General features: G+C 36.9%; 1 protein-coding gene across 1 annotated transcript; it reads right to left on the bottom strand.

Moving 5' to 3' along the window:
* Positions 1–247: 247 nt before the first annotated feature.
* On the bottom strand, positions 248–19599 carry LOC104548382 (probable phospholipid-transporting ATPase IH; the record flags this gene model as incomplete). Its single annotated transcript, XM_010194387.1, has 12 exons — positions 248–415; positions 1832–2005; positions 4906–5103; positions 6330–6480; positions 7388–7469; positions 8973–9037; positions 10456–10506; positions 13142–13245; positions 13724–13852; positions 17906–18013; positions 18311–18391; positions 19510–19599. Coding segments are annotated over 12 exons (1401 nt in total), but the record flags the coding sequence as incomplete, so codon positions are not given.
* Between the last annotated feature and the right edge of the window lie 3480 nt (positions 19600–23079).

Here is a 23079-nt window from a genome sequence, read left to right as displayed (position 1 = left end):
CCAACTCCTAACATTCTGTGACTCTGTGAAAAGTATTTAAGAATGAGTTTATCTCCTAGAAAAAAAAAAACAAACCAAACAAAACTGTCTTTATTTAATTTATGAATATTAATAATCATGACTGTATATTAAGAAAATCATCAGCTCTAGATGATTTGATGTTTGTTATTACAATTTTTGTGCTGAAAACAATTTTGAACTTCAGTGATTAGATCTAGATTAAAAAGCATAATACCTAATTACACACCTACCTCTGTATTCCCTCAACTAAAGCAACTTCATCAGGTGATGAGGAAATATATATACAAGATCTTCTTGAGAGGCGGTTTTTCTTCAATCCATCTACACTGTCATCATCTTTCACCTGAACAGTGTGGCAAAGACAGAGGGCTCGGAAAAATAAGTCCTCTCTCTCCTAAAAAATAAAATGAATGTTTGTCATTATATGTGATCACTTTAAAGTATTCTTTTGAAAACTTTTTTTTTTGGAAGGTTAGCAATGACATTGATTATTATTATTATCAGATAAAGGCAGTGTCACAGCTCCCCTGCTCTTCAGTGGGAGCCAAGTCTTTCCCAGGGGTAACCACACAACTGTTTAATAGCTGCTGGTGCTACCAGCATTGCCATGCAAGTCCAGCTGCTGATGCCCAAAAAAGACAGTGTGCGTCTTTTACCTCCTTTGAGTGCCTAAATGTGGCCAAAGGTTTTTTTCTTTACTTTTGCTTAAACTTTAACAGCCTATATAAAATACCAGTCAAGGTACAGTTTTAGGAGTCCTAAGTCCAGACAGAGGAACACAGCACCTGGAGCACAAGTGTTAACAGGCTTTACAGATTTCAGTTTCTTAAGCAGCTTGAACACCTCTCAGAGCTAGATAAAAAAAAGAGTGTGGACATTTTAGCAGCTGGAACCAACAATTTCTATAAAGTTTCAGAAGGTTTGGTAGTGACAACTTCTGACACCAGAAAGATTTCTATTTCATAAAGACCTGTCTGTGTTCTACCTGCTTCTTTGTGTTTGAATTTTTCTTCTGTGCTGTTCAACACAAACTGTCTATGTCATTGTAATTCCAAGATAAAACTACAGCGTATCTTGGGACCACAATCTGGGGGCCATGGGTGAGGCCATAAAGCTGCTGAATTACACCAATGTACTTTAAGAGGCCTTGTTTTGCCAATAGTGAAGGGTACAGCCAAAGTATGATTCTCGAATCTGTACTGAAATATTTAAAAATACATTTGTCCTCTGGCTACAATTATCCTGCCTGTTTACACCCTGTTCATTAGTTGACATGTGAAGTCTACTCAACTTTCACCTAACTTTGCTTTACACAGGAAAAAAGTCACAGCACATTTATGCTCTGTGTAGCACATCTGTGTAGCCACAGATGTGGCTATATTAAGCCACATTTAAAAGTAATTTAATTGGATGATAAATCATTCTCTGGTCACATCTTCTCTTGATGATGACTAAGTAAGTGTATGCATTGAGCATTCATTTTCCCCCATGAGGAGTTTTCTGCCTTGCCTTCCCTATTGTAGCTAATGTTAAATGGAAACCAGCTGTTACGTTTTTTTAGCTATTAACCAGAGAGATTTCTATATTTTGGGGTTTTATTTAATTCAGTTTTTCAGCTGCAGTAAGGTGGAAACTTCCTATTAAGCCTTACTAGGAAAGGAAAATGTCTATGTTGTGATGCATTTCCTGCAGCTTTCTACTTTGATTAGTGAAATTCAAGGATGTTATATTTCTAGTATCCCCTTCACCAGTGAAATTCTATTTTCTTGTTTCATTATAAAAAACAAGAACCTAGAAAGAGTCATCATACCTTTCCACTTCCTCCTGGAGAGGAATCGATCATATCAATGCCTGTACAATCGTGGATAATTTGGCCATTGCAGATAACATGTGGTACATAAACGTGCCCTTCAATGCAACATTCTACAAACTCCATGTTGTTCTCAGTTAACGTCCCTGTTTTATCTGTGAAGACATACTCAATCTGCAAATGAGCACAAATTAAAAACAGCAGGATTTTCCAAGGTCTCTTAACAAAACTATTATTATTACTGGGTTACACTTTTAAAAGATCCTTCTGCTGGCTCTTTCAGAAAAGGAAGACAATTTCTTTTGGGAGTCATCTTCCACAGAAATGTGTGCCCTGAAAGATTTTATCACACAAGAGTATCATCAAAGCTATCTTTTGCCTCATAACACATATAAAGAATGTGTTTAACCAACTTTCACTGTTCCCTCAAGCTCCTCTTTGGTTTTTAATGTCTGTCTTGCTGCAAGATAGATATTTATGGAAACAAAATGCACACAAATTCCATATCCCAGGGATCATTATTTAATGTACGTGCCTAGATTTGGATCAGTTACTGTCAGAACAGTCCTCAGGGTAGTATCAGAATTCTGCACTACAATTATGTTAGTTGAAATGTACTCTGTACTAATGGTTACATAGTTATACATATGGGCACTGTTACTGCCCTGGAAACATTTCTTTTGTCTCAATATTGAATATTTCATTAACTTTATCTTTTACAATGAGCCCCAGAATGTAAGAACCAAAACGTGAACTATAAACCAGAATTTTTGGATATTGGATACAGGTATTGTATACAGATTTCATGTATGTGTTTGATTAACTGAGAGCATTATATAAGGTTAAGGATTAAACATTAAAAGTAAGGCAATTATTTAGTAATTGTCAAATTGTTTAACAAACATCAACATTTATCAAGTGCATCAAACAAAAGAAAAAACACATTTTTGTGCTCAGTCATAAAAGAAGTTATTAAATATGTGAACTTTCCCCCTAGATTGACTTTTCTAATATTCATTAATCTAGAAAGGCAAGTTTCCAAATTTTCCAGTGGTTTGTTATCTGTGGAGACAATACCCATATACAACTTTTTTCAAAGTGGTCAGGACTTATATGGATTTCTTTCGTCTTAACTCCTATATTCAGTTTCACAATACATTCATACAAGATACAAAATGCTATCAAGCAAAGGTCTTTTATTCATTCAGTGTCCTGCTTTGGGATCAACATTCACTACATGAAAACAGGAATAAAGCATGTATATCACTATGACAGATTTACTACAACCAAAAATAAGGACTTGCAGTCAAAGCCTTCATTAGAAATACATTGTATAACACCTTTCAAAAATGTAGAAGCAAAATTTAGTTCATTGGATTGGTACTAATAATATCAAGTACTGATGAAGATCCCATTCTAGGAATGACACTTAATTTTAGTAGTAGCAAGTTATTTTTTATAACAGAATCACAGAATGGTTGAGGTTGGAAGGCACCTCTGGAGGTCACCTGTTCTAGCCACCCTGCTCAAACAGGACTACCAAGAGCTGGCTGCCCAGGACTCATGTCCAGACAAGAATCATAGAATGCACTGGGTTGGAAGGGACCATTAAAGGGCATCTAGTCAAAATCCCCTGCAGTGAGCGGGGACATCTTTAACTAGATCAGGTTGCTCAAAGCCCCATCAAGCCTGACCTTGAATGTCTCCAGGGATGTGGCCTCCACCATTTCTCTGGGCAACCTGTTCCAGTGTTTCATCACCTTCATATTGAAGAACTTTCTAATGTCTAATGTAAATCTATCCTGTGTCTAGTTTAAAACCATTGCCCCTAGTCCTGCTGCTACTTGCCCTTGTAAACAGTCCCTCCCCAGCTTTTCTGTAGGCTCTCTTCAGGGAACGGAAGGCTGCTACAAGGTCTCCCCAGAGCCTTCTCTTCTCCAGGCTGAACAATGCCAACACTCTCAGAGAGCACCTCTTGATAGGAGAGGTGCTTCAGTTCTCTGATTATCTCTGTGGCCCTCCTCTGGACTCCCTCCAACAGTACCATATTCTTCTTGTGTTGAGGGTTCCAGAACTGGACACAGTACTCCAGGTGTGGCCTCACCAGTGCAGAGTAGAAGAGAAGGATCACCACTCTCCACCTGCTGGCAATAGTCTGTCTAATGCAGACAAGGATACCATTCGCCACCTTTGCTGTCAGGGCACATTGCTGGCTCGTGTTCAATTTGCAGGACCCCCAGGTCCTTCTCTGTCAAGCTGCTTTCCAGCTGGGTGGTCCCCAGGGTGCAGTGTGCCCCATCATCCAGATCATTAATGATCAGGACTCCCACTAGACTTTGTGCAACTCACCCCCACCCTCTGGGCCTGGCTCTCCGGCCAGTTTTCAGTCCACCTCACTCATCAAGCCCATAATTCATCAGTTTCTCCACGAGGATCTTGTGCTGACTGTCCCCCATAATAAAATACTCGGTACCACCTTTTATCCAAGCAGATATGTGTCCCTAAAAGCTTAATTACTAGTTTGGCTGTACAAAAATAATGAAATACACCATCTTATTTATTTATTTATTTGAAAACTTATGAAAATATTTTAATTCATAGAGATCCTAGATATTTTTGCAAAAAATATTCATGCATATCTGTGTCAAGGTGATGATTTTCTTAACACAGAATACTAAAGATAGAATTTCTTCTGGAAAATGAGAGTGACAGTCAATCATTTTACTGCATGAAACTTTTATCTGGAGATTTGGTGTCAGTCTAGCCAGACAGAAAGGGTTTTTTTCCATCTGACTTTCACTCTAAGGAAGTGAGGTGTTTATATAATCTCCCTCTATAGTCAATGGAGAGAAATTATTACCTTCTTAGACTGGTTATCTTTTACTAATATAACTAGCTGAAAAAATCAGAATTTTTTATTCTGAAAATCAGAAGATATCAAATCTTATTTTTAAAATTAATCAGCACTAAAGAAAACGCACACCAAGTTGCAAAACAAAAAATTTGAAGTAACAGTTTTAAATAAAAAATTATGGTAGTAGCAGCTGAAAAAATTATCACTCAATGAAATTTACCTGTCCCAACTCTTCATTGAGGTCAGAAGTATTCACCAGTGGTCCTTCACCTGTGTCCTCATCAAACATTTCCTCATCCCACGTAAGGAAATAAGAACCAAGAAATTTCTGCATTTCCACAGTGACATACATGGATACAGGAATAATGTAGTTGAAAAGAACCATGAATGCAAGGAAGTCTGTAAAAGCTCGAAGAAACTGCCAAAGAAACAAAATGAAAACATTGACTTTTCATGTATCATCAAAAAACAGAAGATGACTACATACATTTGCAACTTTTTTTTCCTCGTAACTTTCAAACAGTAAGCAACACTCTCTACAGCTCACATTCCAGCACAAGATTTATATCTTCATGATTTATAACATCACAATTAATTTGACATGAAGAAAAAAACATCTGTGTTTTAGTTTTGTGTTTTTCTTTACAGACATACAGGTGTATTGCACAGTTAGACATCACTGTTGGAAAGTTCTAGATCAACTAATGGGGGTGATTATATACAAATGGTGAACACCTGTATGAGAATGAGGATAACAATAAAATGCACATTTATAAATAACCACAAGAATACCATAAACCTAAAGTAACTCATTTAAGGATTACCAAATTACATAACTTTCAGGCAGCACTTCATTAATAAATAAAGGGTTCCTCTTACTTTTTCCAATACAAGCAGGATCTGTGCACATAACCTGGCTTGATTTTTTGACTGGTGGAGACCGGCTGTCAACCTGCAGAGCAGGCTGAGGTAGTGTCACTGGTGATAATGAGAAATCTGTAGCATGCTTGACTAGCATGTGCTTGCTCATCACGCACTTTGGAAAAAGAACTCATTTTTTCCCTAGTCTGATTGGAAGGATTTAGTGAAATAATACTATGCTTTCTGTAGTGCTGGATTCAGTTCATTCCTTTGGATCATCTGGGCATCCATTCTGAACTATGTCCTTGCTCCCATAAGGACAGTAGACCCTGGCAACTCTGTTGCTGGTTTCTGGTGCTGATGGCAGAGTTAGAGGGCTATATGAAACCAAGCTTTTGAGGGGTATTCTTACAGAGGTTCCTACAGAAGACTTTTTTGAACACATCTGTTATAGGATTGCCAACAGCTGTGGGATTCTTTTCAGTCCTCTATTTATCTACAAGAGGTCAGTTCTTTAGTAATTCATAACAAAGACAGGAAACTCCAAAACATTTTTATGAGGCTTTTTATACCAAAGTAGACATTTTCTCATGAGTTAAACTCACATATACAACTTAAGTGCAAAAATTTAATATATAAGCTTTCTATAAATATACTGTCACCACTGTTAGCAAAAAAAGCAACAATTTATGATTGACAAGTAAGCAGGCTGTATACACTTTTCAGTAGGATTCTTATAACTTAAGGGATTAGGGAAATTTTTTTTATATTTTATTTTCATACCAGATTTCTTTTCCTTTCTGGCTCTGTTTTCTGATTATACCATGGCTCATCACGAAACGGTTCACTCTGCCAGACATACTTCAAGACAGTATTTATTAGTGCTTTACTGATGAGAATACAGAGGTATACAATAAGGAATACATTCATTGATCTAAAAAGCAAAATAAAAATTCTATTAGCATATAAACTACAGAGTTTATTGAAAAATGTTATACTTATGCCTCAGCCTAACATTTGCTCTGACAATGCTATGATATAAAATAACTTCTCTACAGTGTTTTCCCAATGAAGACAAATATTATCAAGGACCATTTTCTATTTCAAATGTTAACTGCTATAATTGTTTCTAAAATGTGTGTAACACATTAGGAAACTTAGTATGTTAGTGAAAACAGTAGCATAGATGGAATTGTAACAGAATAACTGGACTGGTATCTGAAGACCTTTTTATGTAATTTCCCTGAACTAATATAAAAACACTCACATAAGTACTTTTATAGAAATCTATAGAGAATATTTTGCTATGTAGCTGCAATGGTTTAACACTTTATAGTCAGATCCGAAAAAACAGAGAGCAAGAGCACTTCACATTTTAAATTATATTTTCATTAATGATGGGCATGAACTAAAAACCATGGGTTATACATCAATAACAACAGAAAGAGACACATCATCATTGCTCAGTTGTTGCGTGAGAGAGGGGATGTCAATCGGTCAGTACATCTTGCCTTACTCTAACCAGTGAAAGAAAAGTAGTCTGGAACAGCAAAACACATCATATCTTAAGAAGCTAAGCCTTACATTAATGTGGCTTATTTTAACATTTAACATTTAATAATAATTCAGTATTGAGAACATCATATATATGGTGTTATATGACTAATTTTATAAGTAAAAAATGATACATAAAAAAGCAACAAATTTTAAGTGCCTCTACCTCTTTTTTAATGTAAATTGATGAAACATACACTTTTAGAAGAGAAAAAAATCAAATCCCCTTTTATTCACTATTCAAACACACAGTTTTTCACCCCCAAAAGAAATACTAGAAATTTTACTTTTCTACAGCAGATCGCTTCTGTGATTTTGACTGGTAATTTAATGCCATCTTAGTTTCCATGCCAGTGTATATAGCAACACCTGAAATGAGACAACTTATTTCACTAAAGATTGCACAGTACAATAATTTAATAAAAGGACAGTTCACTAGATCATTATACTACCATTTCTTTAATTGTATATAGTCTGAAGAAAAAGAACAAAGATTTGGATGATACTCAGAAACTGGAAATGGCTTTAATATCTTGGTTCTTAGAGGGATATTTTAAACAGGATTTACATCCCATTCTAGACTCACAGTTACCGATTACTAATATGCTGCTATGAATCAAAGCCAAACCAAAGCTGGGTTCTGAATACATCTCCTTGCATTTTTAAGTTCATTTTTTGGCTCTAATTTAGAATCTAAGTCATACATTGTAAAACAAACAAACAAAATCCAGACAGGGCTAAACTACAGGATACATCCAGGAAGAATAAAAGGCAAACATCAATTTTGCTTGCTTTGGGGAAATTTAATAATTCATTAAAAGAGTGATCTTTTGATACTACCAATTTTCTGTTGGTAACACAAACAGAGTGAGTAAACTTCAGAAGATTAAATACAACAGCTAAAAGAAGCTGTAAACAAAAAGATAGATTTAAAATACTTTTCAGACCAGCACACCTCTAAATTTCTAAAATAAAATAATTTAGGATATGCATTGTGCTGGGGTAATGGCAAACATTGTATATGTTAGGCAGACTAGAAACAACCACTCATATTAGGAACATCTCAGCCTGACACACAAGTTAACAGAAATATGAAAATCATCCTCTGAAGTTTACAGAAATACTACAAACTAATATATTAGTTCATCTAATTTAGATTACAATTAAAACCAAAGAGATCAAGTTTAAATTAATACATATTTTTAATGCTCTTTTTGGATAAAAAGTTGCAAGATTTTGGTATTTTTCACTCAGTAGTTCATGGCTATCTATGATCTTCTTTCTTAGGAGTATGGAAGTAGTATATATTAGAGGATGACTTGAATCTTTGTTCCTTTTGTCACCAGCAAACATATCTCAGTTTGTGCTTCCTATGTCTGCTAACATATTCAAAATTCTCCATAGAACAAAGACAATTCATTAAAAAATTACACTGGCTAGCAGAAAGTCTAATTTTGATTGGGAACAGTTTAAATGGATTTTTTTTTTAATCACTCATATTTATATCTGGTTGGAGTATCTGTTTATTTTGACAAATGAGCAAAACAGATCTAAATTATTTCAACAGGCTCATTAACTGCTTTGGACAAGAACAATAATTCACAGTGCTTATTCAAAAGCCATATATTTACATGAAGAAGTTGTGCCATCCTCACTACTACTTGGAAGACGAAACTGTAAAATCCACCTACCAAAAATCTCTATAGTCATTGTACATCATTAATAGTTACTTTACTGCAAACTTATAAAACAGTTGTAAATCAAGCCATTCAATAGAAATCATACGCTCAATAGTAACTGCAGGGTTGTAACCTTGTTTGATGTTCGCTTATTACTTCAGGGTCCATTTAAATAATCAATAGAAATATTTACCAAAGATTTTTTCTGTGTTCTTTAAAGTGGCTCCTCTAAGAAGCAGATTTTCAGATCCTAACGGCCTGCAAAAGATAAGTATTACAAAATACAAACGTTTAGAGAGAAAGAGCAGGCCTTAGCAGCAGCCATGTAAACCAGGAAATTAGATTTACTCAAATATTTTTATTTTGCGTAACAAGATTACTAGGCAGTATTTAAAGCTATCAAGTGAAAATTAAAAAAATACGCACAGATGCCTAAAATTGTACTCATAATTTCACAATTCAAGTCTTAAACCAGTGCATCTAAAAACCTTTCATTTACCTAATTACATCACTCAACCTGGAAAAGACAGCAGGATGCTCAGCAAAGGATGCCTACTCCGTGTAAGCAGGCAGTTGTCACTAGAACAGCTCACGTGGCCAGTGCTCTGCCTGACCCCCTTATCTGAGGGACCCCAGGAAAAATACAGACCACAGCTGCTGAGACAGTCACTCTGGACGCTGACTGATTTTCACACTGCTTTGCAGTGCAGTTATGCAGGTGTTTCCTGAGGGAGTTATGACACTGACACACTCAGCAGCCAGATTTCCCCTCCTCTTTGCTTATCAAGACAGAAAATGATGTATCTGCAGACACACTGAGATTAGGAAGGCATTTAGCCAGGATGGAGTAACTTCTCATATGCTGGAGTCTAGGATATCACTGGAGTGAGAAGCCTTTCCCTCCTATTGCTTTGCCTCTTTATGGCAAGGACCTGAACAAAATGAGGTACACAGCAAGCAAATCTCTTCCTTGCTGGTAGACAAGATCATAGGCAGAAAAGACAGGAAGACTCGTGCCTCTTTTGTCCTGCTTCATTTTCTTCTCTATGTGCTGGACAAGGAATGTCCTAGGCTACAGACTGCACCTTGAGCAGAATGCACTGCACTCACTCCAGGATGAAACTTACTTGCACAGGAGGCAGACACTTCTGGGTGCCAGACCCAGGGTAACAGATCACCATCTCCTAACACCACATACAAAATGCATTTCCCTGGATCTTGCCTTCCTGAACACACACACCACTGTGGACATTTTAGACATATCTACAACCCCCCTTAAAAAACTAAACATATTTGGCATGTTCAAACTCTTCAATTTCTAAGAAGAAACATGAGAGAAATACACAAGTGATACTATTCATACTGTTTGGTGCACTGCCAACACCCCATACTAATGGGTAGTATTGAACTGTCATAATCCTATCAACAACATTTACAAACTAAATACATGCCAAATAAAACCTGAAGTTGAATGAAGACATAAAGTAAGAGAAATCTGACTTAAATACGAAATATTTATGATATGTGAAATTACCATCTATAAACTTCTAAGAGGAAGACATTTCATCAGTAAGACAAGGCAGCATAATGTTGGTGAAACAAACGTCATTCTCATTACTGATACTGAGTCAACTCTAAAAATGTCTAAACGTGTAGAAATTCTGTTTTTTCCCTACCTTGCAGTAGGCTCATTCATATCATGGTAAACATTTATTCGACCAACAAATCTGTAAAGGAAATATACAAGTGGTTCAACAGCACTGCTGATTTGTCTACTCTTACTTATATATGTCCAAATATTTCAATTTTTTTAAATGTACATTACAAGGTCATGTAATTCTCTCTCTATACAGATGTATGTATAGCACACATGCATACTCAAAAAAGCAAATTTCTCTCACTTTTCAAATCTTTAAGAAGTATACATGAGGATAGATTGAGATGTATTTTGTATTTTTTTTTAATTACAGTGAGTAAGCAGCTTCTAATTCAGCATGCTCTGACTGTCCAAGAAATAAACAAGAACAGAGATACATACGGACATCTTTAAACCATGTAGACACAAAACCACACAGAACAGTAAGTCAACATAAAGTCCGCATATAATGATATAAAAGATTATAAAATTATGAATAAATTTTCTAATTGGACAAGAAATCTTATTCTCTAAACTACCTGAGGTAAGTAACAGTGTGATTACTATCCTGTACAAAAACTAAAACCTACAACTGAGTTAAAAGCAAAACAAAAGTATAAAGCCAATATGCAATCTTCCCTCTGAACGTCTCTAAGTACATTTTATCTATATGTGATGGGTTGACCCTGGACAGCAACTAAGCACCCAGTAGCCTCTCACTTGTTTCCTCCTCAGCAGGATAGGGGAGAGAATTGGAAGAGCCTAGGGAGATCTAGGTGGGATAATGACACTTTAATAAGTGAAGAAAAAAAACCAAGCAAAGCCAAGGCAACCACTCACCACCTCCAATAAGCTGACCAATGCCCAATCAGTCTCCAAGCAACAGCTACTTTGGAAAGACTACTCCCCAAGTTTCATTGCTGAGCATAACATTATATGGCATAGAAAATCCCTCTGGTCAATTGAGGTCAGCTGTCCTGGCCGTGTCCACTCCCATACTCTTGCCCACCCCCAGCCTACTTGCTGGGGGGACAGAGTGAGAAACAGAGAAAGCCTTGATGCTACAAGCACTTATCAGCAACAGCTAAAGCACTGCTGTGTTATTAACACTGTTGTAGTCACAAATCAAAAATGCTACTCCCCTTGGACTGCTGTGAAGAAAATTAACCCCATTCCAGACAAACTCAGTACACTGTATTTGCAATACCACTGTCCAAGTGGGTAACCTCAAACCAAAAGGGATTAAGCCAGACATGAGCATTCTGGATGGCAGAGGACACTGTGGGGAGTTGGTGGGCCTGTTACTCTGGAAGGGAACCTCTCAGGCTCAGAGGAGCAGTGACCTGTGTGCTGAAAGAACATACAACACAGTAGAGCCGCACCTAAAGGCACTCTGCAGTTCATTAAGATGCATCATGGTGTAAAATGATTGTGTGTCTTTGGAAAGAAAGATGTGGAACCAAACACTGTGGTTTGTTGAAAGCGTCAAGTAAAAATCAGCAGAGAAAAAAGCTGTCCAGCAAAAAGCTTTCTCATTATTCATGTGTCAACAGCTGTCCCAACAAATTCCACCATTGACAGTGGCATGAGCTTCATGAGCCAAATGTTCACTTCATGAGCCATGTATTTAAAAAAGGATCAAGTAATTCATGGAATTGGTTTCCTAAAGAATCTGTTCTCTTGCAGATTTCTAGACCAGCTCCTTGGTCACTGAGATCAGGGAAAAGAGATACCTCCGCACTACCAAGAAAGAAACCTCAAAATAGGCTTCTAAACACTTATCATTACGTTTAGTGAAATTTTGCACAGTACTTTTGTAAAATATCGAGTATTGCATGACTTTAAACATTGCTGAAAAATTGTCGAGGTTTTTCTTCATGTTCTGAATGTTTAGTTTTTAAATGTTTTGCTAATCATAATGGCTTCATACTATCAGTAGCTAATATCTCAAAGCACGTAGTGTGAGGTTGATCATTGATGGTAACATATATAAATCCATATTTCAAACAGTCTTGATAATTTCATTTTTTTTGGCTGACTTCTTGTCAGATCTGATTAAATTGGCACTGTTTTTACTTTGTAACATGACTGATGAAGAGCTCGTACTAGAAGTAGAAGCATTTGCCAACTTCTTGTTCACCAGTGCTTGCATTATTAGTATCTTCAATCTGTAGTTCCTTTGCAGGAATCTTTTTAAGCCACTTGACCATTTTGTGAGAGTTACCTAAGTTAGAACTAGATAATACAATCCATAAATCCACTTAACCGGGCACACATAAACTACAATACTTTGCAATACACCGAAAGCAAAGGAACAGGTGAGGGTGCCACTGGCAACCTCTTTGTGTTGCAGAGCACCCTCTCTTCGCCCAGGGACTCCTCAGAAGCTGTACGTGGCATGGAACTCTCTGACAGAGAGTAATGATGTCAGTGTCAGGAAATGTATTACCAATTAGTAATTACACAAAAATACATAGAAATTCTAAAATTTCTGTCATGCACCCCAATGGATCATCTTGTGCACCTCCCCTTGGAGACTGCTGTCCTATAGCAAAGCAGTGAACTACCTGCAGGAAAGGAGCATGGATGGTAGACTAACCTGACTTCAAGCTCACTCTGGGGCCCACCCTAAGCAGACAGATGCAGTCAGTATCTTTTCATTATGATACTCCAATAATTTATTGTTAGGGTACCTTAAATGAAACAGGTAAGAATTATTTTCTTACTTATAAAGGTCAGGCTGAGGTTGTTCACATTCAATGGTGGCATGTAGTGCATCAATTTCTTGTTCATTGTGAAATGCCTTTGTATCTTGAACAGCATAGTAAGTCTGGAATTAATAAAAAGGTGTCGATAAAATAAAAAAAGTAAGGAAAGATATACAAGACATTAATGTGCAAATACAGTTCAGTTCAGCATGAAAGATTTACTATCTTTTACATTAGAGTTCATAGTTCAAATAAGATACATCTCCTAATTTGGCATCTTCTTGCACTATATGCAAGTACTTTCCAGCATACCCACAAACCAGGTCACCATGTTAGCACATTTAAGCACAACAAAGTTTGTACATTATCTCTGTAATCTGCATGCCTATACTGGACACAGACAAAATCACCAATAAATATGTTTTAAAACTTTCCATAAAATAATGACACCTTAAGAGAAATGAAGTCAACTGGTAGAAATGTGAGTTACACAAGTTAGTGTATCTGCCCACATATAGAAGCATGAAGTCATATTGTGATCTGTGTAAAAAATTAAATGCAAACTTTGCCTTAAAAAGAAAATGTAGAATATTTTATTACTTTATGACTGGATTCACCATCCAAACTAGCTGTGGTAACAAAACATGTTCCATCTCCTCTACTACTTGATAGAAATATTAAGTCACATGGGAATGTTTCATCTTCTTTTACCATTACAATATCTCCAACCTAGGGAAAAACACAACAAAATACAATGCGTTTATTTCTGTAGCAAGCCAAATTTCAGATTTCAAACCCAAAACCTAGGATATTTCACTCAAATATCTTGAAAATTCATCAATTTTTATTTACACCAGGATTTTACCACAGGAGTAAAGAACTACAGAAATACCTCTGAAGAACTGAATTAAACCTTGTGGAATGACTGAAGTCTACCTTCCCTCTTAGGATAACCATTTTGCAGCATTATTTGAGAGACAGAGGATGCTATCCTTGTTTTAAGACTAAGTACAACAAAACATTGTCTCAGAAACAGCTGGAGATGTGAGCTACTCTCATTGGCTGTTGAGGGTAAGCATCTAGCTCCAAATATTATAATTAGAGCTAGCTGAAAAAGCTAAGGATTCCAAGTCTGCCCATGAAAACAAGATTCATTCTCAGCAGAATTTGTGACTGGAAGTCTAACCTATTTTTACCCATGTTTAAAAGTGAGCAAAATCTTTTTTATTAATTAAAACACAGGTGATATCTTACAGCTTGTTAAAAAGTGTCACAGAACAGCCAACCAACTATAAATTCAAAATACTACTGTAAATCACTCATTTGAGAAAAACGGCCTTTGATACATTTTTGGAGGACACCTTTCACAAAGGAAAATTTAAAAAAATGAACAAATGGTAAAGATATACTACATGTTTTAAGAATATCAAAGTTCCAATAAAAATCCCATCACAATATGTAATTTTTGTAATTTTTCACGCAGCTCAACATCTGTTCAATATGTTTTTATGTCATAATTCATTATTGTAAGATTCAACTTAATCATTGTTCTTGTGATATACTTATGAAGATAATTCCAATATCCTTACCAGCTGGCAGGAGTCAGTTAATTCTAATTAAAGATATAAAATCTGATAACAATCAGCAGTAGTAACATCTAAAAATAGAAGTGTGACAACTTCAATAAGATTTACTGACATGTACTGAAGAACTAGGATGATGATAATAAATGAGATTTAAGATCTCATAGATAAGAAAAAGGCTTTCTTTTAAATGAACATAAATGAAAAATTGCAGATTGTACATATGGCACAGAGGAATGCAAGTTGCTGAGCATACCCGCAACAGTCAAGTATGAAAATTAACAGAAACTTCAGTAAGAAATTTTCCATCTTTTGTGTAGATGATGGCATCTTTTTGAAAAGCATGACTTCCAGGGTATAAGTAAAGCTGTATGGTTTACTAATTTCCAGTCTCTGAACAAAAATTAGAGCCTTATAAAAACAGTATAATAACAATCAGCTACTCCATTTCTAGGGAAAAAAAGCTGCACTTTTAACCAATAATAAAGTTTTGAGCTGTTCAAATTTAAGAAGGGATTAATTTCCTCATGTACTTCCTCCTGATTAAATGACTTCTCACATATCATTTTGCAGATCTAGGGAAGTGAAGATACGCAGCAAAACAGGGGTAGGTTTGGAACTGGAGGCAGTGAATGCCTTGGCTGGAGCCAGCCTGAACAATACAGAGCCTTCATCTCGAAGAGCAGTGGAGTCTAGACTACCACTCAAGTTGCCTTAATTCTTCTAAGATGTGTCTACAAGAGAACTGACTTTTTGCCACCAAATCATTAATTACGAAAGACAGTGACATGATAAATTATAAACTGGTTAACAGCAGACGAGGAGAAAGCTGAGGTTCTCAACAACTTTTTTGCCTCAGTCTTCACTGGCAACCTCTCACCTCACAGCTCTCAAGTTGATGGCCCACAAGACAGGGACCATGGAGAAAAAGTCCCTCCCATTGTAAGTGAAGATAAAGTTTGTGACCATCTGAGGAACCTGAACATACACAAGTCCATGGGACCTGATGAGATGCATCACAGAGTCCTGAAGAAATTGGCTGATGTATTTGCCAAGCCACTCTCCATGATATTTGAAAAGTCATGGCAATCAGGTGAAGTCCCCGGCAAAGAAGGGAAACATCACACCCATTTCTAAAAAGGGTAGAAAGGAGGACCCCGGGAACTACTGACCTGTCAGCCTCACCTCTGTGCCTGGGAAGATCATGGAACAGATCCTCCTAGAAGATATGCTGAGGCACATGGAGGACAAGGAGGTGATTCAAGACAGCCAGCATGGCTTTACTAGGGGCAAGTTCTGTCTGAACAACCTAGTGGCTTTCTACAATGGGGTAACTGCATCAGTAGACAAGGGAAGAGCTATGGATGTCATCTATCTGGATTTCTGCAAGGCCTTTGACACAGTCCCCTACAACTTCCTTCTAAGTTGGAGAGGTATGGATTTGATGGGGGGACTGCTCAGTGGACAAGTGGTCACATCCAGAGAGTAGTGGTCAATGGCTCGACATCCAGATGGAAGACGAGTGGTATCCCTCAAGGCTCCGTGCTGGGACAGTGCTGTTTAATATCTTCATTAATGATATTGACAGTGGGACTGAGTGCACCCTCAGCAAGTTCACTGATGATACCAAGCTGGGTGGTGAGGTTAATGTGCCAGAGGGAAGGGATGCCCTCTAGAGGCACCTGGACAAGCTCGACAGGTGGGCCAGGTGAACCTCATGAGGTTCAACAAGGCCAAGTGCAGAGTCCTGCACCTGAGTTGGAACAATTCCTATTACCAATACAGACTGGGAGATGATGTGCTGGAAAGCAGCCCTGAAGAAAAGGACTTGGTACTGGTGGATGAGAAGCTGGACATGAGCCACCAATGTGCATCTGCAGCCCAGAAGGTCAACCGCATCCTGGGCTGCATCACAAGAAGTGTGGCCAGTAGACTGAGGGAGGCGATTCTGCCCCTCTACTCTGCTCTGGTGAGACCCCACCTAAAGTACTGTGTCCAGCTTTGGAGTCCCCAACACGAAAAGGACATTGAAGTGCTGGAGTGGGTCCAGAGGAGGGCCACAAAGATGATCACAAGATTTTTCTTTTTACTTTCTTTAATTAAATGTCCACAGGCTTCAGGTACAGAAGGGTCTACCTTTATATGATCTGGCCTGTTTTCTTGTGCAATACAGGTCAGAGAATTTTCCCATTTACCCCTACATAGAGATACCCCTTTCCATGCAAGTATTTCCTATGCCTGTCTCTCCTAACATTTAGTTGCTCAAACTAAAGTCTCTGAAAGGCAAAGAATAAAGGAGAAATTCAGAAAATATAGGCAACAGATTAAAGGAATACAAGCTGTGGTTATGTGCACGCTATTATTGTTATTTGGAATATTTAACTGTTCAGTTACACACATGGAACACTCAGCATATACTGTCTTTTCATTTTTTTTACCAGGAAGCCCTAGGCAGAAGCTATCACACTCAAAGGGAAGGCCATAGCAGAAAGGCCGTGAACACTGTAGAGCCATTTATGTCCAAAGTAGGCAGAGCAGAGAAAGATATTGCTAACAAAGGCACTAGAAATAAGGAAATTCCAACCAAATACCTATAAAATTTGCTGAGTTCTAAAGAGAATAATGATGAAAAGTTCATTTCCTCACACACAAAACCAAAAGCAGCAGCAAAAATAATAAATAATATTAAAAATATAAAATACAAAAATAATAGTTTCTGAAAATAACCTTCAAAATATCAAGAAGAGAATGTAGCAGCATTCAGAAGGCAAATGAAGAGGCTATGGGGGATGGGTAATGAAGAAAGTATTCTGAATGTGTAGTATGTATATGTATGCATATGCGTTGTATACATGAGACAAATCAGTACTATTGACTATCATAATCAGGCTTAAATAAATTATTAAAGTGCATAATCACAGAGGACCAGAACAGAGAAAAGACAAATAATGAGTGAAATATCAAGTTAAGAAATGAAAAACAAAAGGAAAAGTTATGAGAGTAGTTAACAAAGCAAAGATAAAATAGAAATATATTGAGCTTCAAAAAATACTTTATTCAGAGGCATTAAAAATTAGCATACTCCATTAAATGTAATAAATACTACAACATCATCACACTAAATTTCTCTATAATCTGTTTTACAAGAAGTGTGAAGTAAAGACTCACTCCTAAAATCTTGTAAGTCATAGTTACTTACTCTTAATTTTCGGCTTTGCTTTCTAACCAGTTTGCCATGTTGAATGAAATGAACTGGGCATTGGTTCATTGCATTGTCAGCTTTATGTCGAAGCCAATCTTCATAACCCTAGAAGAGAGTGAAATGGAATGATGCAATGATGCGTATTTGGCTATAAAGACACAGAAGAGCTCTAGCTTGCAACAAGAATTAAAAAAAAAAATATCCTTCATCAAGATACGGAAAACAACAGAAAATATTCTCACTAGAACAAAAGAAATTGTGATACGTGTCAGTAAAACAGTCATGCTGGACATATATGAAACAGAGTATTCACGGTTATAATTAGTCAGCTAAATTACATATTTTAATGAAGACATTAAAGACAAGAATAATAATGTTCTTTTTAGTTACAATTTTGCTCACCTGTTTGATAGCTGTAACTGTGATGACAAATAAAAGTGGAAGTCCACTTGTGACTGGACTAGTAGGTGTATCAATAATTAACTGCAACAAAAGGAACAAGGATTTTCTGGTTATATTTTTGTGAATGTAAAAAGTCAATTTTTCAAGCAAGATGTTTCAACTAATCTTTTCAGCAATATGTTACACAGCACTAAACTTTAATTAAAAAATAGCAGTTTAATACAAAATTTGAAAAATAACTATATGCCACAATAAAGATACAATACTACATTTAGATCACATTAACATTCAGATGTTAATGCCTAGTAAAAATACTTATTTGCAAGAGTTTATGTTAAGTACCAGACTGGAAAGCTGCAGCTTTGGAGGCAAAATTATTGACTAGTATTAGAAATTAGCACAGGGCTGTTTTCACATGTTATACAACACAGCTGTGCTTATACATGCAAGGAGTAAATCCTGAAATATTGAGCTGTGGCTTCTGTAATTATATACAAAGAGGTAGACTCCACAGAGGGAGTTCAGATAATAATGAAACCGCTCTGGGAATCCACATAGCTTTTCTTTCTGCACAAACTGGTGTACAAAGTAATACAGCTTTTCACTTAACTTCATAGGATTTTTACTGCTTAACACATTTAAGTGATAGCAAAAGGTTGACAATCAAGACACCTAGAAAGCAGCAAACTAGTGACCTGAGGTAACAATTACAAAACCAAATATTTCTATACCACCCTAAGCAAGCATTGTATAAGCGTCTGTATTTTGGTTTCTCTACAGATTTTGATGACAGCGCAGTTGGAAAATTTCTGCCCAGGTGTCATTCTGTTATAAAAAATGAAACAGTTAGCAAAATAAATAAAAAATTATCCTCCACATAATTTATAACGATGGTTTTACTGATCTGGATGTTTTTTTATTACAAATTAAAAATTAAAAAATTACACTCATTCTTTCCAATTTTATCAAGAGATGTCTTGCCATCAAACCAGTGACAGCATCAATTTCTATTTACATTAGACTCACATTTACCACCTGGAAATGAAATAAAACTCCTTTCATCACATTATGAATGTAAAAGGCTATCTAAGCTCAACCATTATCTCTCCAGTCTTCAAAACCAGGGGATTTTAAAACCTTTTTCAACTCCTTGGTTTTTCAGGAAGAGTCCACAAATTTATTAAATTGGGATAGCTTACCTGAACAAGGAAAATTATGAGAAAATAGAAGTTCGCTATTCTTCTGAATTGCTCAAACAAATTTTTCGGTACAAAGTTCCAAAATGTGTACTGAAAACAAATGCGCAGATTATCAGTGTTTGTGAGAGAAGTATGTTCTAAAATCAAACAGTTTTGTAATTCACAATTCAAGATTAAACTGAACAAAAAGCGGTGGTATTTCTGTTATTTTGTTTATTAATCTACTGAAATGTAATCTGAAGTTGGCAATCTGATTCTTGGAATCATATGAATTGCCTCAGGATTTTCTGAACTGTGATAATCTTGGTGCTAGGGACTGAAATAATTTTTGATTAGCAACAATACTCACTGAGAAATTTAGTTATAGAACAGTTCAGTTAAATGAAAGGATTTTAAGAACACCCTAGTCAGTCACTTCTAACACTGCTTTTAATTCACTTACATTTCGTACGCATGACTTGAGGAGGCAGGTGGCACTCTGAGAGTTAACTATTCTGTCATACAAAAATAACTATTCTGACCATATAAAAGTTGTCACCACCTTTTCTCTTCCTTGGCTTGGACACAAGCATACTCCTCAGAATAAACTATAGCACTGTATAAGAGCTTATGGTTGCATATTTATCTACTGATCTCACAGGTTATCTAAAATTCAATCCAATGATACAAATAACAGTATATAAAGTGCAAACAGAAAATGCAAACACTTCAAAGGAAAAAAAATCATCTAAAAGTGAGAGATAAAGGGCCTTATATCATCTAGTCCTTCCTCTGCCCTGCAGCAGTTTCAAGTATACTCTTTTTATACAGCTCATCCTGTAGGTCCAAAAAAATTTGAGAGGATTACTTATTGGAACACATGTAAAAATGTCAGCTAAAACTGTGTGAAAAGGTGTGGAAAATGGCTTGAGAAAACTAATATTGTATCATCTTATTATCCAAATTATCATTCGACACATAATAAAACGACGACGGCGCCAATGTAACTTTCATTTCAAAGGAGACAGACTAAGAAGCTTCTCTTAATTATTTGCTCTGCTACAAATGCGCCTTCTCCCTGCCAGATTGCACTGACACTTGCTGATACACAAATTATGCCATGAGTCATACATATTCTGAATTTGGCCCTGAAAGCAAAGCCAGACAGAACCCTAGAAGGAAAATGCCTTTATTCCACCCACAGATAAGAAGGATCCCCAAGAAACATGCCTCAGTTGTACATGAAACCCCTGCTATGCAGAGCCATCTTTCTACTTGTTTGGGGTTAAAGCTTGGACATGTGTAGGTTGTGGGAATAAAACGTTCCTTTTGTGCCAAAAACACGTACCTATTCTAAATATGCCCTGAGTGAATATTTATCCTACTTAACAGTTACGTCAATATTAAATCACCTGTGAGCAGAACAAAGCTAAGACAGGCACAGGTACAACAGCTGGCAAGTCAAGTGCTCTCATCTTGCACTCTGAATACTTCTCACCAGACTGGAATGCTGCTTGCACTGCCCACTGCCCACTGCCCAGCCACTTATCTTGGGATTTCCAAACAGAACTGGTTAGACTGGATTATCTGCCCTTGCATTCAAAGCTGCTGCTGTGATACGTGACAACAGATATTCTACGATAATGTTAGGGGTTTTATTTTCATAATTAACTTTGATTATCAGGCAAATTATCTCTGTTTTCTAATCTTAAGCATTTATTTCTTTATGAATCTCTGCAGGCTGAAAATGAATAGACGCTTCAGTGAAAATCCTTTGTTTTCATTTTTCTGTTTAGCTCTTTTGACAGAACAAGTGCTTTTTCCATGTGAAAGGGTTTTTTGATGGTTAAAGTTTGGTGGTTTATACAAGCTCCCCAGATGATCATTCATAGAATAAAATGTATTCTCTTAAGGATTAACTTTCTGTTTAAATCTGCTAGAGGGTTATTTGAATAAACATGTGGCAACACCATATCATTGTAGATATTTCAAACACCTGATTGAGGAACTCGAGTAAATTAGTTAAACAACAATCTATAAAAAGACTGAATGGCCATCTTTACACTTAGCATTTGATCCTCCTCATACTCCAACCTCAGTTCACTGCTTTCCCTGTCAAGCAATGGTCTTTCCTGCAGCTCCACCTTTCATCAGCAACTCAAGACCTGAATAAGCGCCAATAGCCCAGGAGCAGATCACTTCTATGGTCTGAGAGGTGTTACTTAAAATGGGAGAACGTCTTAAAACTTTATTTTCAATTAACCTAATCAAGTTTTCACATGTTATTACACTGAATTTCAGAGAAATAAAGTACATCTTTATTCTGCTGTCTGGGTTTGAGCTAAATAGAACTAATTTTCACTTTAGTGATTTTACTTTTCAGCTCAGTCTCTTCTAAGTGGCTGAACTAGGGTGAAACTAGCAGCATGTTTTTCCAGACAGTGTGTACTGCTACAAGTGATAATCAAAAGGTCACTGTCTCACCATGGGTGCCGTATCTGGATCTATGGGGAGGAGCAGACCCAAAACTGACCAACTGGGTATTCCATCCCACATACGTCATACTAGCATAAAGCTGAGAGATCACGAGGGTCTCACCCCTTCTGTCTTGGACCCTTCCTCCCGTCTCGACTCCTTCAATGGGTGAAGTCCGAGCAGAACCCTGCTAGTTCATGTCTCTGATCCTGATTCATGTGTTCCTGCTTCCTGCTCTCACCTGCTGCTGAGTCTGGACTGGGACTTTTCCAGTCCCCTGCTCCGCAGAGCTTCTGGTGACATATTCGTCATTGGGGGAGAGTGGGGGGAGGATTTTATATTGGTTTTGTATATATTTGTACGTATTTGTATATATATATTTCATTACTTTCCTATTTTCATTATTAATCTGCAGTATTAGTAGTATTGTTTCATTAAATCTGTTGGGTTTTTTTTTCCAACCCGTAAAGTCTCTCTCCCTTATTCTCTTTTCCCTTCTGAGGAGGGGAGAGAGGTTAATAGAGAGCGTCTGTCCAGGATTTAGTGGCCAGCCCAGCCTTAAACCATGACATCTGCCCATTTTTTTTCAAAGGACAAGTAACAATTTTTGAAGAAGTTCAGGCAAGAAAGACAGACCACTAAGATGTCTAGACAGACCTCCCCCTGCCCCAGGCATCATGAACAGTATGTACAAATGGATGATTAATGTTTAACCACCATAATCGCTCCCAGGAGAAACAACAGAGCGGCTGCCACTCAGAACAAGGTTTATCTCCTGATTGCATTCAAGGCAGTTTCTCTACCCTTTACAAAAGATTATTGTGCCCAGAAAGAGAGTTAATACCATCTCTCTTCAGATAATTTCTAGTCATGATCTTGGTAAATTCTGAAAAGCAGTTTATGTATATTTAACTACCTTTTTTCACTATAACTCACTTGAAGGAAATAAGTTTATCCAAATAGTTAGCAACTGAAGCTTTTAGGGTGCTTTTTCAATTGCCGCAAAAGACTTTGAGGCCAGAGCACATACATGTCTCTTGTGTACAGGAGGTCAGACAAGTAAGAGTTACGTATTCATCCGAGAGATGAATCATAGAATGGTTTGGGTTGGAAGGG

This window comes from Mesitornis unicolor, unplaced genomic scaffold (assembly GCF_000695765.1).
Source record: "Mesitornis unicolor isolate BGI_N332 unplaced genomic scaffold, ASM69576v1 scaffold16741, whole genome shotgun sequence".
Taxonomy (NCBI): domain Eukaryota; kingdom Metazoa; phylum Chordata; class Aves; order Mesitornithiformes; family Mesitornithidae; genus Mesitornis; species Mesitornis unicolor.
Note: the sequence above shows the minus strand (reverse complement) of the source record. Positions and strands in the feature narration are given on the sequence as shown.